The 15,838-nt window shown below is 34.8% G+C and overlaps 1 protein-coding gene across 1 annotated transcript; it reads left to right on the forward strand.

Moving 5' to 3' along the window:
- Positions 1-417: 417 nt before the first annotated feature.
- Positions 418-11,870, forward strand: LOC105130942 (putative SWI/SNF-related matrix-associated actin-dependent regulator of chromatin subfamily A member 3-like 3). Its single transcript, XM_011033674.1, has 19 exons — positions 418-736; positions 1,051-1,184; positions 1,295-1,430; positions 1,559-1,612; positions 2,073-2,213; positions 2,314-2,465; positions 2,543-2,633; positions 2,903-3,094; positions 3,335-3,478; positions 3,635-3,787; positions 4,012-4,079; positions 4,234-4,356; positions 4,518-4,617; positions 4,724-4,836; positions 4,923-5,040; positions 9,974-10,432; positions 10,540-10,611; positions 10,763-10,861; positions 11,484-11,870. The coding sequence occupies exons 1-19, from the start codon at positions 470-472 to the stop codon at positions 11,604-11,606; spliced, it is 2,739 nt and encodes a 912-aa protein (XP_011031976.1). The 5' UTR covers positions 418-469; the 3' UTR covers positions 11,607-11,870.
- Positions 11,871-15,838: the final 3,968 nt, after the last annotated feature.

Below are 15,838 nucleotides of genomic sequence, written 5' to 3' on the forward strand. Positions count from 1 at the left end.
ATAAAAATTATTTCTGAACAAAAATTAAAAAGATATAAATTACAATTAGATTTTGATTTGATCGCAATTGCAACTCTGCTTTATTTAGGGTTGTGATTGAATTTATTTTTTTAAATTTTAAATAATTTTTTTAGTATTTTTAAATATTTTAATATTAAAAAAATTAAAAATTAAAAAAAATATTATTTCATATATTTTTAAAAAATAATTTTTCAAAGAATAGCATGCTTGGAGGCCCAGCCATCTAGTATTTACTCCACTCCTTTTTTTTCCCCCCTCGCGCGCTCCAAAACCAAATTGACGGAGGTAAAAATATATGAAAAGGACAGCCAGACTTTTCACTTTGGCGCCAAAAAGTTCCCAGTACAAATACATACCCCCCCGCTCCCAATAAAACAAAACACCCAAAAAGAAAAATCTTCGATATTTACGGATCAATCGCGACGACCCAGAAGCAAGCAACTATTAAATGAGTACGCGAACAGGCACCGGGATTCGGGTCCAAACCCATGTCAGAAAAGAATTGGCTGATGAGAATGTTGTTGAAGTGGAAACTGGTGATTTCCCAGAAGAGAAAGATTGGTACTTGGTTGGTGGCTCTCTTATTACCGCTTCATCAACTACTAAAGGAAGGAAATTGGTGGACAATGAAATAGTCCATTTTGGTTTCTCTAGTTTTGGCTCCAAGTATCATAGACAGGGCATTATTCGATTCTCTACTAAAAGATTTGGAGAGGTCAGTTTTATTGCTATTAGTTTCTTTATTGGAATCTTAGATTTTTTGAAATATCAAAAAAGATTTAACTTTTTTTATTTCTTTATCATGTATTATAACCGTGCAAGAGTAGTTATGAGCTATAAGTTGATTGTTTATTATTTGTTTATTTGAATATATTTCTGATTGAATATATTTCTGAACATGGGTTTTTTTCATTTTCAAGGATTGCGATCACTTGATTGTTTTTTTTTTGGTTAGATTGGTAGGCTTCCGATGGAGTGGGTTCATTTTCAAGGATTGCGAATCACTTGATTGTTTTTTTTTTTTGTTAGATTGGTAGGCTTCCGATGGAGTGGGGAAAAAGTGCTGTTCCACTTGTGAATTCTGGCAGGGTTAGAGTTAGTGGACGATGTGTAGCTGCACCAGAGAACCTTCAAATGTTGCAGGATGTTGTGTTGTATGTGAGGTAAAATTCTGTTTTTTTTCCCTCTTAGTGTTTCAGTTTGGATCTGTTTGGTAATGATTTTGACTTGATTGGTTGATTTTTCATAGTACCTATTTTAATTTGTTTGCCAGTTTCTATGTTCACCAATCGATATTCACTGAGTTGTGTATTTCAACATGGAGGATAGATGCTCCTCCAAACATTGATCCTACAGCTCACCCCCTTGCTACGTTGTTCAAGCTACTGGACATGAAACCATATCAGAAGGTATCATTAATTTTTATTTTCCTTTGTAATGTTAAATTCTAACTGTTATATACCAGTTTGTGATTTTGATGGAGTCTTTTAATTGACTTTTGCTTTTTATTCTTGACCTTTTATCCTTGTTCAACCAGGCTGAATTTAGTCCTGCAGAACTTGACTCTCGAAAGCGACCCCTCAACTATGAAGTATGTATGCCTATACTTTTGTCCAACAATGGAATTGTTTTGATATATTCCACTTGCTCTTGTGAATGTATATGTATCTTATGTATCTAATTTTTGGTTCTTATTATTGGTTAATTAAATGCTATGTCAAGAGCTGGCATTTAAAGATGACCTTTTTGTAACTTGGATAAAATATAGTGCATCTGGCCTTACCATTGTATTGCCCCGTATGGTTGAAACCTTCGTGCAACTGCATTTGACATCTTGAATTTGATAGTGCATATGGAAGTTGCTTCTAACATTCCAATTTTTACAAAAAGAACTACTGTTAATTGTTAAATCTTATTGAAATGACTGAATTCATCTCATAACATGGAACTGTAAGTGTTGTTGTTTCCAGCATCTGAACTATTTAAAGCATATGGTTAAATTACGAGTGCATTCATTTTAGTGCGAATACTTAAATTGTTGATAAAAACAGGATCCAGAGGAAGATGCCCTTATGTTGCATGTAGTGAAAAGGGGATCAGGATGCCAGCAAGATCAAGAGAAGGATGAACAAGCTTTCTCTGAGTCATCTTTGAATAAACTTGTTGGTGCTGTAGATACATATGACTTGGAGGTAAAAGCTTTAAATCTCTTATTTCCAGGATCGAGGGAATATATAGCTCTGAATCTCATCTTTAGCATATTTCCCTAATCATTCTCTTTTAATTGTGCAGGAGATGGAGCCTCCATGGACCCTAACCTGTAATTTGAAACCGTATCAGAAACAAGCTCTCTATTGGATGGCTGAATCAGAGAAGGGAAATAAAGCTGAGAAAGCAGCAGAAACTCTTAATCCATGTTGGGCAGCTTATCGCATATCGGACAGGTACGTAGTTTCTAACAAATGAAGTGTATGCTCCACATGCTAACATTATGAAACTTGACCGAGCATGCTTGATGCAGGAGGGCTTCATCGCCAAGCATTTATTTAAACATATTTTCTGGGGAAGCCACTACTCAATTTCCAACTGCATCACAGATGACTAAAGGGGGAGTATGTTTCTAAACTGTCCAGCTTATTTTCAGATCAATATGCCTTGGCCTCATATTATTGTGCTTACAATCGTTTTTTTTTTGTTTTTTTCCTTGCTTGATAATTATGTTGTGTTGAGATTCGACTTTGTTTGATAATTATGTTGTGTTGAGATTCGACTTGTTTACTCTTCCCATTTTCCCTTTCATTTGCATGTGGGCGACACATTGCATGTGCATTTTCTTGAGGGGAGGTGGTGTTGTTGTCTGACTTGATAAGTGCCTCTGTAGATACTAGCTGATGCAATGGGACTTGGAAAGACAGTGATGACAATTGCTCTTATACTAGCAAGACCAGGCAAAGGAAGCTCTGACTGCAAAGAAAGAGTAAACAGAATAGAAGATCCCCGCGCAAAAACCATGCCTAAAGCAATGGGTGGCACTCTTATTATCTGCCCCATGGCTTTGCTAGGCCAGTGGAAGGTGATTCTCTTCCCTCATGACGTAAGATAATGAAAAGAATCATGTATAATATCCCTGCCTCTTTTCTAGTCTCTGATTAGAGATAGAATATTTCGAACTATGGTGTCACAACATCTACGGAGAAAAATAGTTCCTTATAATAATTCAATTAATTGATAGATGCTTTGAATATTACATTGTAGAGATACTGTTATTCTTTTATGTCTTTTGTTCTACGTCTTAATAGGTCTTTTATGCCAGGATGAGCTTGAAACCCATTCAGAGCCAGGAAGCATTTCCATTTTTGTTCACTATGGCGGGTACAAAACAAATAACCCCAGGATTTTATCTGGATATGATGTGGTCTTGACAACATATGGTGTCCTAACTGAAGCTTACAAGCATGTAAGAACATACTTCTTTCATTTATTAATCAATTTCGTATGGATATCAAGAGGTTTAAATTATTAAGCTGTACTTTTACCAGTTATTTCATCTTTCTTTTAGTAATTGTTCTAGTAGTTTCTCTCCCAACTTCAAACTTCTTTTGATCTGATACAGGATATGGAGAATAGCATTTTTAATAGGGTTGAGTGGCATAGGGTGGTGCTAGATGAAGCTCATACCATCAAGTCCTGGAAGACCTTAGCCGCAAAGGCTACATTTTCATTGTCGTCATATTGCAAATGGTGTCTTACTGGGACACCTATTCAGGTCTGTTTTCTTATTCATTAATGCACATTTTTCTCTGAAATTGCTGATGCACAGAAGTACTATATGTTTTTCCTCTTGCTTTATGTTATCCTTTCTAAGTAGCTATTTTTGAGAAGAACTCTCTTTTTCAACAATTTATCGTGGTTTTGGTGTACTAGATATCAAGAAAGTGGATGCCCATTGCTTGAGCAATTAACAAATTCTCTCTTCATCTATTGTTACAGAACACCTTGGAAGATCTGTACAGCCTTCTGTGCTTCTTGCATGTTGAGCCTTGGTGCAACTGGCCATGGTAGGAATGCACGCTCATTGCCCCTTGCTGATTGGTGTAAAAAAATAATATGATTCTAACTTTCACCTAGACTGAACTTTAATCATTTACTCAGGCATTTATTCTGGGATTTGTTTCATGTCTTTGTCCATAATACAGTCTGACTTTGGAATAGGTGGAACAAATTAATTCAAAGACCGCATGAAAATGGAGACCCTAGAGCCATGAAGTTGATCAAGGCTATTTTGAGGCCGCTAATGTTGAGAAGGACCAAGGATACAAAGGATAAGAAGGGAAGGTGAACACTTGGTCTTTCAACCTTTCTTCTTATTGTCATTATTATTTTTTACCGCAGCAAAAATCTTTTTCATCATTATGTTGTTTGATGCATTTGATGTAGACCCATACTTGTTCTTCCTCCAACTGACATTTTTCTGTTGTTTGATGCATTTGATTTAGGCCCATACTTGTTCTCCCTCCAACTGACATTCAAATAATCAAGTGTGAACAATCGGAAGCTGAACGTGATTTTTATGATGCCCTTTTTAGAAGATCAAAAGTGAGTGTTAGTTATTGTCACCTTCCATTTAGGATGAATTATATTGAATATATGATGGAAACAGAGTTCAACTGAGTGTTTTTTTTTTTTTTTTAAATCTGAACAGGTCCAGTTTGAAGAGTTTGTTGCTCAGGGCAAGGTTCTGCACAACTATGCATCTGTCCTTGAGCTGCTACTACGACTGAGGCAGTGTTGCAACCACCCATTTCTTGTTATGAGGTGGGACTAGAATTGAAGATATTTTCCTTTATTTGTTAAAAAGAAAGCGAATTTTCTGTTTTTGTTTCTAAATTGTGAATGTGCAGTCGAGCTGATATCCAACGATATGAGGAATTGAACAAGTATGCAAGAAGGTTTGTGGAAACAAATTCTAATTCTTCCACTCCAAGGCAGTCAGCTGCCACTGAAGCATGCATTGAAGAGGTTGTTGAGGCCATCCGCCATGCTAGTTCTGCCACCATAAGGCAATCGGCACCTACTGTCAATATATTCTCTTTTATTTCATTTTTTTAATAGCTATTAGTCTTTCTTTTGTAGCTGTCAGTATATTCTCCTTTTCTTATTCTATTTCTTTCATAGCTGTCACTATATTCTTCTTTCTTTGTTTAATTTCTGTCATAGCTGTATATCCCTGGATTCTCTCTAAAGATCTCAATTATTGTCTAGGCCTAGTATTAAAGAATCTGATTATGTTTATTAGATGCTAGAATTAAGGGTTTTGATACTTCTTGATGTATATATATATTGTAACTCTCTTAGTGAAAGGGGGACAGAAAACATTTCAGAATTTCTCTTGTATTATCTTGTCATGGTATCAGAGCCAAAATTCTGAAATCAATTCATCTTGTGTCTAGTTCCTTATCTGGTTCTTTTATTCTGTTTTTTCTTGGACTTGATCTTTTTGTTCTTGTTTCTAGTTAAATCTTGTCTATGGAACGATCTGAACATTTTATTGTTCGATTTACTGGAAAGAACTATTCTGCCTGGGCTTTCCAGTTTCAGATTTTTGTCAAGGGAAAGGAATTATGGGGTCATATTGCTGGGACAGTTCCTGCACCTGACAGTGAGCAGGAAAAGGAGAAATATGTGAAATGGGAGGTGAAGGATGCTCAGATTATGTCTTGGATCCTTGGAAGTATGGAACACTCCATGCTTCTCAATCTCAAGCCTTACAAATCATCTAGAGAAATGTGGGATTACCTAAAGAAAGTTTACAACCAAAGCAATACAGCACGAAGGTTTCAATTGGAACTTGAGTTGGGTCAACTCAATCAAGGTAGTATGTCAATACAAGAATTTTATTCTTCCTTTGTAAATCTTTGGGCTGAGTACACAGACATTGTGTATGCAAGTGTACCTCTTGAAGGACTTATTGTTATTCAAAGTGTGCATGAGACTAGCAAGCGTGATCAATTTTTAATGAAGTTAAGAGGGGAATTTGAAGCAATCAGGTCCAACCTGATGAATAGAGAACCAGTTCCTTTCTTGGATATTTGTGTAGGAGAGCTTCTCAGGGAAGAACAACGGATCATTACACAAGCTGTCTTGGAGCAGAAAGCTCAAAATTCTACTCCAATCCCTGTTGCATACACTGCTCAAGGGAGGTTTAAAGGAGGTAGAAATATGTCAAATGTTCAGTGTTATAGCTGCAAAGGATTTGGGCACATTGCCACTACTTGTACCAAAAAATTCTGCAACTATTGTAAGAAAACAGGGCATATCATCAAAGATTGCTCCATCCGGCCTCCAAAGAAATCTGAAACCGCCTATAATGTCTCGGTTGGTTCCTCCAATACTCCTAGTCCTGGTCAGTCCTCTATTACCCCTGAAATGGTCCAACAAATGATAGTTTCTGCCCTTTCTGCTTTAGGCCTTTCAGGTAACCGAAATTCCATTCCTAAGCCTTGGTATTTTGATTCTGCTGCTTCTAATCACATGACCAACACTGTCTTACCTTTAAATAATGTTAAAAAATATAAAGGTAATCTTCATATTCGTACTGCCGATGGTAATCCTTTGTCTATCACAGCTGTTGGTGATATTTCAGCCCTTCTAAATACTGTCTTTGTGTCTCCTAAGCTGTCCACTAATCTCATATCTGTTGGCCAATTAGTTGACAACAATTGTGATGTTCATTTTTCCAAATCTGGTTGTTTTGTGCAGGATCAAGTGTCCGGGAAGATGATCGTGAAGGGACCTAAAGTGGGACGTCTATTTCCCTTGTTTCTATCTCCCTCTCCTATGTTAAATTATGTTGCATGTAATGCTGCTCACTGTGATAATCAGGTGTGGCATAGACGTTTAGGACATCCTAATTCTCATGTACTTCGAGTCTTGTTTAAATCTGGTTTATTAGGAAATAAAAATTCAACTTCTTCTCATAATGATATTGTTGATTGTGCATCTTGCAAACTTGGTAAAAGCAAAACACTTCCTTTTCCATTGCATAAAACTCACACCACCAAACCTTTTGAAATCGTGCATACTGATGTATGGGGTATTGCACCTGTCATTTCTCATGAACATTATAGATATTTTGTTACATTTATAGACGATTTCACTCGTTTTACTTGGGTATATTTTCTTCGATCTAAAAGTGAGGTTTTCTCTGTGTTTAAAGCCCTTCTTGCCTTAGTTGAGACACAATTTTCTGCCAAAATTAAAATTCTGCAATCTGATTCAGGTGGTGAATATATGTCAAATGCATTTCAATTTTTTCTTCAAAGTCATGGGATCATATCACAACGTTCTTGTCCTTTCACCCCACAACAAAACGGTGTGGCTGAAAGAAAGAATCGTCATCTTCTTGATGTTGTTCGAACTCTTCTCCTTGAGTCATATGTTCCTTCTCATTTTTGGTGTGAAGCTTTATGTACTGCTGTTTATTTAATTAATCGATTACCATCTCCTCACTTGAACAATGATTCTCCCTATGTTCGTTTGTTTGGACATGCACCAAATTATTCCAATCTTCATATTTTTGGATGTGTTTGTTTTGTTCACCTTCCTGCACATGAGAGAAATAAACTTACTGCCCAATCCGTCAAGTGTGCTTTCTTAGGCTATGCTGTCACCCAAAAAGGATTTCTTTGTTATGATCCACATGCACGTCGAACTCGTGTCTCTAGGAATGTTATATTTTTTGAAAATCAGCCTTTCTTTTGCACCCAACAGCCTTCTGTATTTCCATCTTTATCTGTTTTACCATCTTTTTCTAAGTCGTCAACACTAATACAAAGGTTTAAACCTGGTTATGTTTATCATAGACGCACTCCTGCTTCTGCTCTTTCTCCAGGTATCACCGAGGTTCCTTCACATCTTCCTGCAACATCTGATCCTGTTCTGCCCATTTCCTATGATCCCCCTCCTCTTCGTAGAAGCTCTAGACCTCACAAACCTCCTGAAAGGTATGGTTTTTCCACTCCTGTGGCTATGTCTACTACTCTCTCTTCTATTTCCATTCCCACTTGTTATAAACAGGCTAGCAAACATGAGTGCTGGAAACAAGCCATGGAGGCAGAACTTCACGCACTTAAGGCCAATCATACTTGGGACATTATTTCTTGTCCTTCACATGTTAAGCCTATTGGGAGCATGTGGGTTTATACTGTGAAACTCAAGTCTGATGGATCTTTGGATAGATACAAAGCTCGATTGGTTGCTCTTGGCAATAAACAACAATATGGCTTCGACTATGAAGAAACCTTCGCACCCGTTGCTAAGATGACTACGGTGAGAACACTTCTTGCTATTGCAGCCTCTAAAGCCTGGCCTTTATATCAGATGGATGTAACCAATGCCTTCTTGCATGGGGATCTTAAGGAAGAGATTTATATGACACTTCCACCTGGTATGTCCATAAAGGCTTCTAATGCAGTTTGCAAACTAAGACGCTCTTTGTATGGGTTGAAACAAGCACCTAGAGCCTGGTTTGAGAAGTTTCGCAACACTCTTCTCACCTTCTCCTTCACACAAAGTCAATATGATTCATCCCTTTTCTTTTACAAGACCACCACTGGTATGGTATTTCTCTTAGTTTATGTTGATGATATTATCCTCACTGGTAATGACATTGGGTTGATCACCAAGCTTCAACATATGTTACATAGTACATTTCAAATGAAAGATCTTGGACATCTCACATATTTTTTGGGGCTGGAAGTTCACTCTAGAGATCATGGTTTGTTCTTAAATCAACATAAATATATTCAGGATCTCATTGAGCTTGCTGATTTAAAGAATGCTACTGCTGTTGATACACCAATGGAGGTGAATGTGAAATACCGAAAAGATGAAGGCGAGCTTTTGCCTAATCCTTTTTTATATCGGCAACTTGTTGGTAGTCTTATCTACCTAACAATTACAAGGCCTGATATCTCCTATGCTGTCCATATAGTTAGCAAATTTATGCAGGCACCTCGACATCTTCATCTTGCTGCAGTTCGTCGTCTTATTCGATACTTAATTGGGTCCCCTACTCGTGGGTTGTTTTTTCCCAAACATTCTACTCTTACCTTGACTTCCTATAGTGATGCGGATTGGGCTGGCTGCCCAGATACTAGAAAATCTATTACAGGCTGGTGCATTTTTCTTGGAGATGCCTTGATCTCTTGGAAGTGTAAGAAGCAGGATTGTGTCTCTAAATCTTCTACAGAGGCTGAGTATCGAGCCATGTCAGCAGCTTGTTCTGAAATTGTGTGGTTACGTGGTCTTATTTCTGAACTTGGGTTCCCCCCTACTGCTCCTACTCCACTTCATGGTGATAATACTAGTGCTATTCAAATAGCTGCAAATCCGGTCTACCATGAACGCACCAAGCACATAGAGGTGGACTGTCATTATATTAGGGAGGCCTTTACTCGCGGTGTTATCACTCTTCCTCATCTCAATACTGCTCTTCAAATAGCTGATGCCTTTACAAAAGCCTTGACACGCCAACGACATAAGTTTCTCAGTCGCAAATTGATGTTGTTCGACCTACCCGCATCAATTTGAGGGGGGATGTCAATATATTCTCTTTTATTTCATTTTTTTAATAGCTATTAGTCTTTCTTTTGTAGCTGTCAGTATATTCTCCTTTTCTTATTCTATTTCTTTCATAGCTGTCACTATATTCTTCTTTCTTTGTTTAATTTCTGTCATAGCTGTATATCCCTGGATTCTCTCTAAAGATCTCAATTATTGTCTAGGCCTAGTATTAAAGAATCTGATTATGTTTATTAGATGCTAGAATTAAGGGTTTTGATACTTCTTGATGTATATATATATTGTAACTCTCTTAGTGAAAGGTGGACAGAAAACATTTCAGAATTTCTCTTGTATTATCTTGTCACCTACTCCAGCATACATTGAAGAGGTTGTTGAGGGCATCCGGAGGGGTGAAAATACCGAGTGTCCCATATGCATGGAGTCTGCAGATGACCCCGTGCTTACACCATGTGTACATAGGATGTGCAGGGAATGTCTCATCTCTTACTGGCAAACACCAATATCAGGGATATGCCCAATCTGTCGAACTTCACTGAATGCAAATGACCTGATAGCATGCCCAACAGAGGGTAAGTTCCAGGTTGATGTTGAGAATGACTGGAAGGAGTCTTCAAAGGTTTCCAAGCTTCTGGAATGCTTGGAACATATCCATAGGTCAGGCTTTGGTGAAAAGAGCATTGTTTTTAGCCAGTGGACTTCATTTTTGGATCTTTTAGAGATCCCACTGAAAAGGAGAGGAATTGGGTTCTTAAGGTTTGATGGAAAACTTGCACAGAAGCAGAGAGAGAGGACTTTGAAGGAGTTCAATGAAACCAGGGAAAAAATGGTAAGCAGTTTCAAGTGCCCGTGGTAGTTAATTACCTTCCGGAATTTGATGTCTTTGCAGTTCTCGATGGTTTAATAATTTTCTTAACCAATTATCGTATATCTCAGGTATTATTGATGTCTTTAAAAGCCGGCGGCGTAGGCCTGAATCTTACTGCAGCCTCAACTGTTTTCTTAATGGTACATTTTCATATCTTAATTTCTTTTCATAAAGGAAAGAGTTTCCCACCTTTATCTTAAAAATCTGTTATTTTAAAATATGCAGGATCCATGGTGGAATCCTGCAGTCGAGGAGCAAGCACTTAAAAATCTGTTACTTTAAAATATGCAGGATCCATGGTGGAATCCTGCAGTCGAGGAGCAAGCAATAATGAGAATCCATCGGATAGGACAGAAGCGAACAGTTTTTGTTAGAAGATTCATTGTTGAGGTTAGATTATACTTTGGATTTTCTTTGGGTTCTCGTCAAATTTCTAGTTGGAATATGTGAAGATTTAGACCAGAAATGTGATTTAGTTTAATTTATATTTTGCCGGATTGATGAAGATACACTCATCTATAGTTTAGTTTAGGAACCAAAGTAATCTAGGCCAAACATTATTCAGAACAAAAAAAAAAACATGGGGAAAGGTGGGTGATCTGAACCTAGCTGGCATTATTCAGAACAAAAAAAAAAAGGGGAAAGGTGGGTGATCTGAACCTAGCTGAAGAGGATTAGGCTCAAGCCTTGGAACAGCCAAAAACAAAAATCTTAAGCTCCTGATAGAGGCACTTTTTGAATTGTTTCTCGAGGCCAACTGAGATTGTATTATTGGTCTGGAATGAACTGCAGTTACTATTACGAACTTGTGATGTTGTGTGACTGAGTGGTTCATTAACAAGTACCTTGAGAACTTTTGCAACCATTTAATTGAAGTAGCCAGGAGTTCGATTGGCAAAAAGGTCCATTAACGAGTATTATCAAAGTGTCATCTTGCCTGTGCTCATAAATTCTTGTCTTTTCCACTTTCTTAGCTGCTAATCAAATGTTTTGCCACCGACCAATGTGACAGAGCACAGTTGAGGAACGCCTGCAGCAAGTTCAGGCAAAGAAGCAGAGAATGATTGCTGGTGCTCTCACCGACGAGGAGGTCAGGTCCGCTAGGATTGAGGAACTCAAAATGCTCTTTAGATAAATTACAGCTTCTACGTTGTCATCATTAATTTAAAGCCATTCTGCATCAGAATATGTTGAAAACATATGCACTTAGGGTGTCTTCATGTATAGAGTCCTGTGAGGGCCCGTTTTTGTAAATTATGGCGTTTATGATCTATCCATCATTTCATAACCTCTCTCTACACCCAGGAACGCATGCATAATTGTGTTCTTCAATCTCAGAACGTTTTGCCAGCCTACAAATATATATATATATACAAGCTCATGCAGTATTGTACTGGTGGCTCCTAGAAGTTATCTTTTGTGATGTTTTTGCACTGCAAGGGCATGGGAAATAAAGCGAAGATTTTGAAAATTAATTTATCCTCTCATAACACTGAAGTTCTTATTCCTGTATTTTATTTGAGAGCTTGATTTATGTCGTTTGTTATGGGATTAAAAATATTGCATGCTAATGACGGCCTCCTAACTCTCAAAACATTTGTTTTAATAAAGTAATCGTTGAATATCATTTTAATATATAAGGTAAAATACGATAAAGATAATTGATGTTCCGTAAATCACAATTAATTCAATAAAGAACTAAAAGGCACGGAAAATCTTCACAGAAGCACACGTAATATGCAACAAAGTCAATGCATTTCAAAAAAAAAAAAAACCTAACAAAAAAGTATTTAAAGAGTCAAAATAAACATGCCCCTGATGGACTAGTGACTAATATTAATCTCAATTTAAATATAACCTAAAATATGTGACATAAAGCCCAAAACAAAAAATTGAAACAAGAGCCCAAGTCTTATGTTTAAAATACTAATGCCACATGTAATGAACTATACAACACAAACATTAAATCTCGCATTTGCTTAAAAAACTTTATTGTCAACCCTTATATCCTGAGTTTAGGAATCATTATATCATTATAATAGTGATGCTTCCCTTATATCCTGAGAGTCTAGGAATCATTATATCATTATAATAGTGATGCAAAATTTAAGTTTCCTAAATAAACAAGGAAACTTTGATAATAATTCCTCTATTTTCTACCACCTATTTGTCCATGAAAAATAAGGATTCTTTGCATGGTATGGAAACTCCAAGCTTCCAAAACACCATTATAACATTAGGAGAAGTTTCCACCTCTCTATGTAGAAATCTAAGTTGCTGAAATATTCAAGCCCATAAACCAATCCTTTTTTCTGATAAATTAAATTAATTAAGTTAATCATCATCACAAGTAGATGATTTGAAGTTGGAATTGAGCTAAATATTATGAACTAATCTATTAAATATCTCTTTGAATTTATTGATCATTGGCATTATAATTGGTCAAATTAGCATCTCTAGTGAACCCTTTAATATTATAGGCTAATTTGCATTATTCATCCTTTCCTTAAAAAAATTCAATCTTGAATCATTATCTATATCAAACAAAAAAAAAAAAAATTCAATCCTGAATCATTATCTATATCAAACAAAAAAAATTTAGAAATAGTTAAAATATCACTAATACCATACTCAATTAAAAGATTCATTTTGTAGATATTATCATTGATTCTCTCTAGAACTAGGAATAGACCATATCTTCTTGGTTATAACTTATATCTCATATGGGATGAAAACCTCTCTTTTCATATATACACCCAAACTCCATTACCTATTTAAAAAATAACATGTTAACACCCTTTATTAGCTTTGGTTACAATTTGGTTATTATTCTTTTTTATAAACTGCCAAACACTTCAATGGAGTGTTTTTATCACTTGTGCTTTTTTACTTCTATCAAAACATATCAATTCATCAACAAGTAAAAAAAATCAAATTTAATTTAAAATCATAAACAATCTCAAATGAGAAATAATTAGTAGTGGAACACACACTTTGATTTTAAGCAAACTTAATGAATAACATATAATCTTTCTAATTTTTAAGATTTTTTTGAACGATAAAATGCAATAGTATAGCTAAAATTCTATTCATTGCTGATGTTTTCCCATCTATTTGTGAAAGATAAATAATAAAAAACAATAACTTAGTTCCTAACTTTTCCCACAAGACCTTTTAAAAAACTTAATATCGTTATTCAGAGATATGTTCTTAAAAATCCCATAAAGCCATGCTATATTCCTAAAGAATAAATTAGTTATGTTGGTTTCATCATCGATTTTATGACATGGTATGAAATATATTATCTTAGCAAACTTATCTACAACCATAAATATAGAATTTCAACCCTTTTTTAACTTAGGTAATTCTAAAACAAAGTCCATATAAATATATATTTAAGGTTTCTTAGGTATATGAAAAAGAGATACAATAAAACTTTAAACTTAGCTTGTCTAAATGTAATGCATTTGTCACACATTTTTTGCACATTATGTTTCATCTTAAACTACTAAAAATATTAATGCAAAACATATAAAGTCTTTTTAACACTAAAATACCCACATTAAACCACCTTTACAAGCCTTATGAACAAATAATTCACACATATAAGTATCAGACACTCATAATTTATTCTATTTAAACAGGTAATTATCAAGTCTATAAAACTTTCACAAGCAACATATATATCAGTGAAATCACTATCATTGACATACTATTTTTTTCACACATTTAAGTCCCAACAATTTCATATTTACAATAGAAAAAAGAATATACCTTTTAAATAGTGCATCAACCACTATATTTTTATTACCTTATTTGTATTTAATCACGTACAAAAAGGCCTTAATAAACTTCATCAATTTGACATGTTATTGATTCAATTTATCTTGTCCCTTTAAGTGTTTCAGCAACTTGTAATCTAAATGGATTATAATTTGTTTTTGTTATAAGTAGTGTTGTTAACTCTTTAAAGTCTTCACTAATATATAAAACTTCTTGTTATGAATAGGGTAATTCAATGTTACACCATTAAGCTTTTTACTAAAATAAAAAAAAACAAGTATTTCTCTAATATTAAAATAGCTCCAACAATTATTGCTAAGACATTACAGTTAATCTTAAAAACTTTAGGAAAGTCAGCTAATGCTAATAATGGTGTTGAATTTAATCTCTTTTTAAGAAGATTAAATGTTTTATCTTGTTCAATACCCTATTTAAAATTAATTGACTTTTTAATGATTTCAGCGAGTGCTATATATAGCCATTGTACTAAAATTCTTAACAAACCTCTTATAAAAATTTTGCAAACCATGAAAAAATTCTTGCCTCAATTATTGACTTAGGTATAGGCCATTATTGAACCTTAACTTTTTCCTCATTTATTTTGAGATCTTTTGCACTTTCAACATAACTAAGAAACACAACTTTTTTTATGCAAAAAGTATACTTTTTTATATTAGCAAATAACATTTCCTTTCTTAAAAAACTACACAATTCAAATGCTCAACATGGTCATCCAAGCTTTTACTATAAACTAAGATATCATTAACAATATATCACAATGAATATAGGAATAAATGTACTCCAAACATGATTCATCACTTTTATAAGAATATTAGGCATATTAGTAAGTTCAAATGGTATCACCAACTATTTATAAAGTCCATATTTAGTTTTAAATGCATTTTTCATTCATCTTTTTCTTTTAACTAATATGAAAATATTTATATTTTATATTAGTCTTTGTATGATCATAAGAACTATGCATTTTAACATATCATTAAACCGATGAATGAGATGTTTATACTTTATCGTAGTATTGTTGACAACACAATAATTAACAAATATCCTTCAAGTTCCATTATTTTTCGGCATAAGTAACATCGAAACAACACATAGATTTATGATTTTTCTTATGTACCCCTTTAGCTTCATAACTTGTCTTTAAACTCTTTGTCTTACTTTGATAAGTTGGTTGGTTAGGAAAAGCAGTGCCAGGTACAAGATTGATTTGAAATTCAATTCTTTTTATCGGTAGCAGACCGCTTTTCAAGAAATACATCTTTGAATTCCTATAATACAAAAACAATCATACTAGGAAGATAAGGATCAAGTTTATTAATGTTAAGAAAAGTTTCTTTGTATAAAAGTACAATCATTAGTTGGTTATGATATAACAAAAACTTTTAATCTCACTCTATTTTGCATAAAAACTCATGTATTTTTTTTTCCTCTTATGACTCACCTTATTTTCTCTCTTCTCTGAACCTATTGCCTTTCTATTATTTTCACTCCTCTTGGCCTCACTTTCCCTTTCTCTTTTCAATTTCAATTAGGCTTTATATACCTATTTGGATGATAATGGTA

The sequence above is a fragment of the Populus euphratica genome, unplaced genomic scaffold (genome assembly GCF_000495115.2).
Source record: "Populus euphratica unplaced genomic scaffold, PopEup_1.0 scaffold43.1, whole genome shotgun sequence".
Classification (NCBI taxonomy): Eukaryota; Viridiplantae; Streptophyta; class Magnoliopsida; order Malpighiales; family Salicaceae; genus Populus; species Populus euphratica.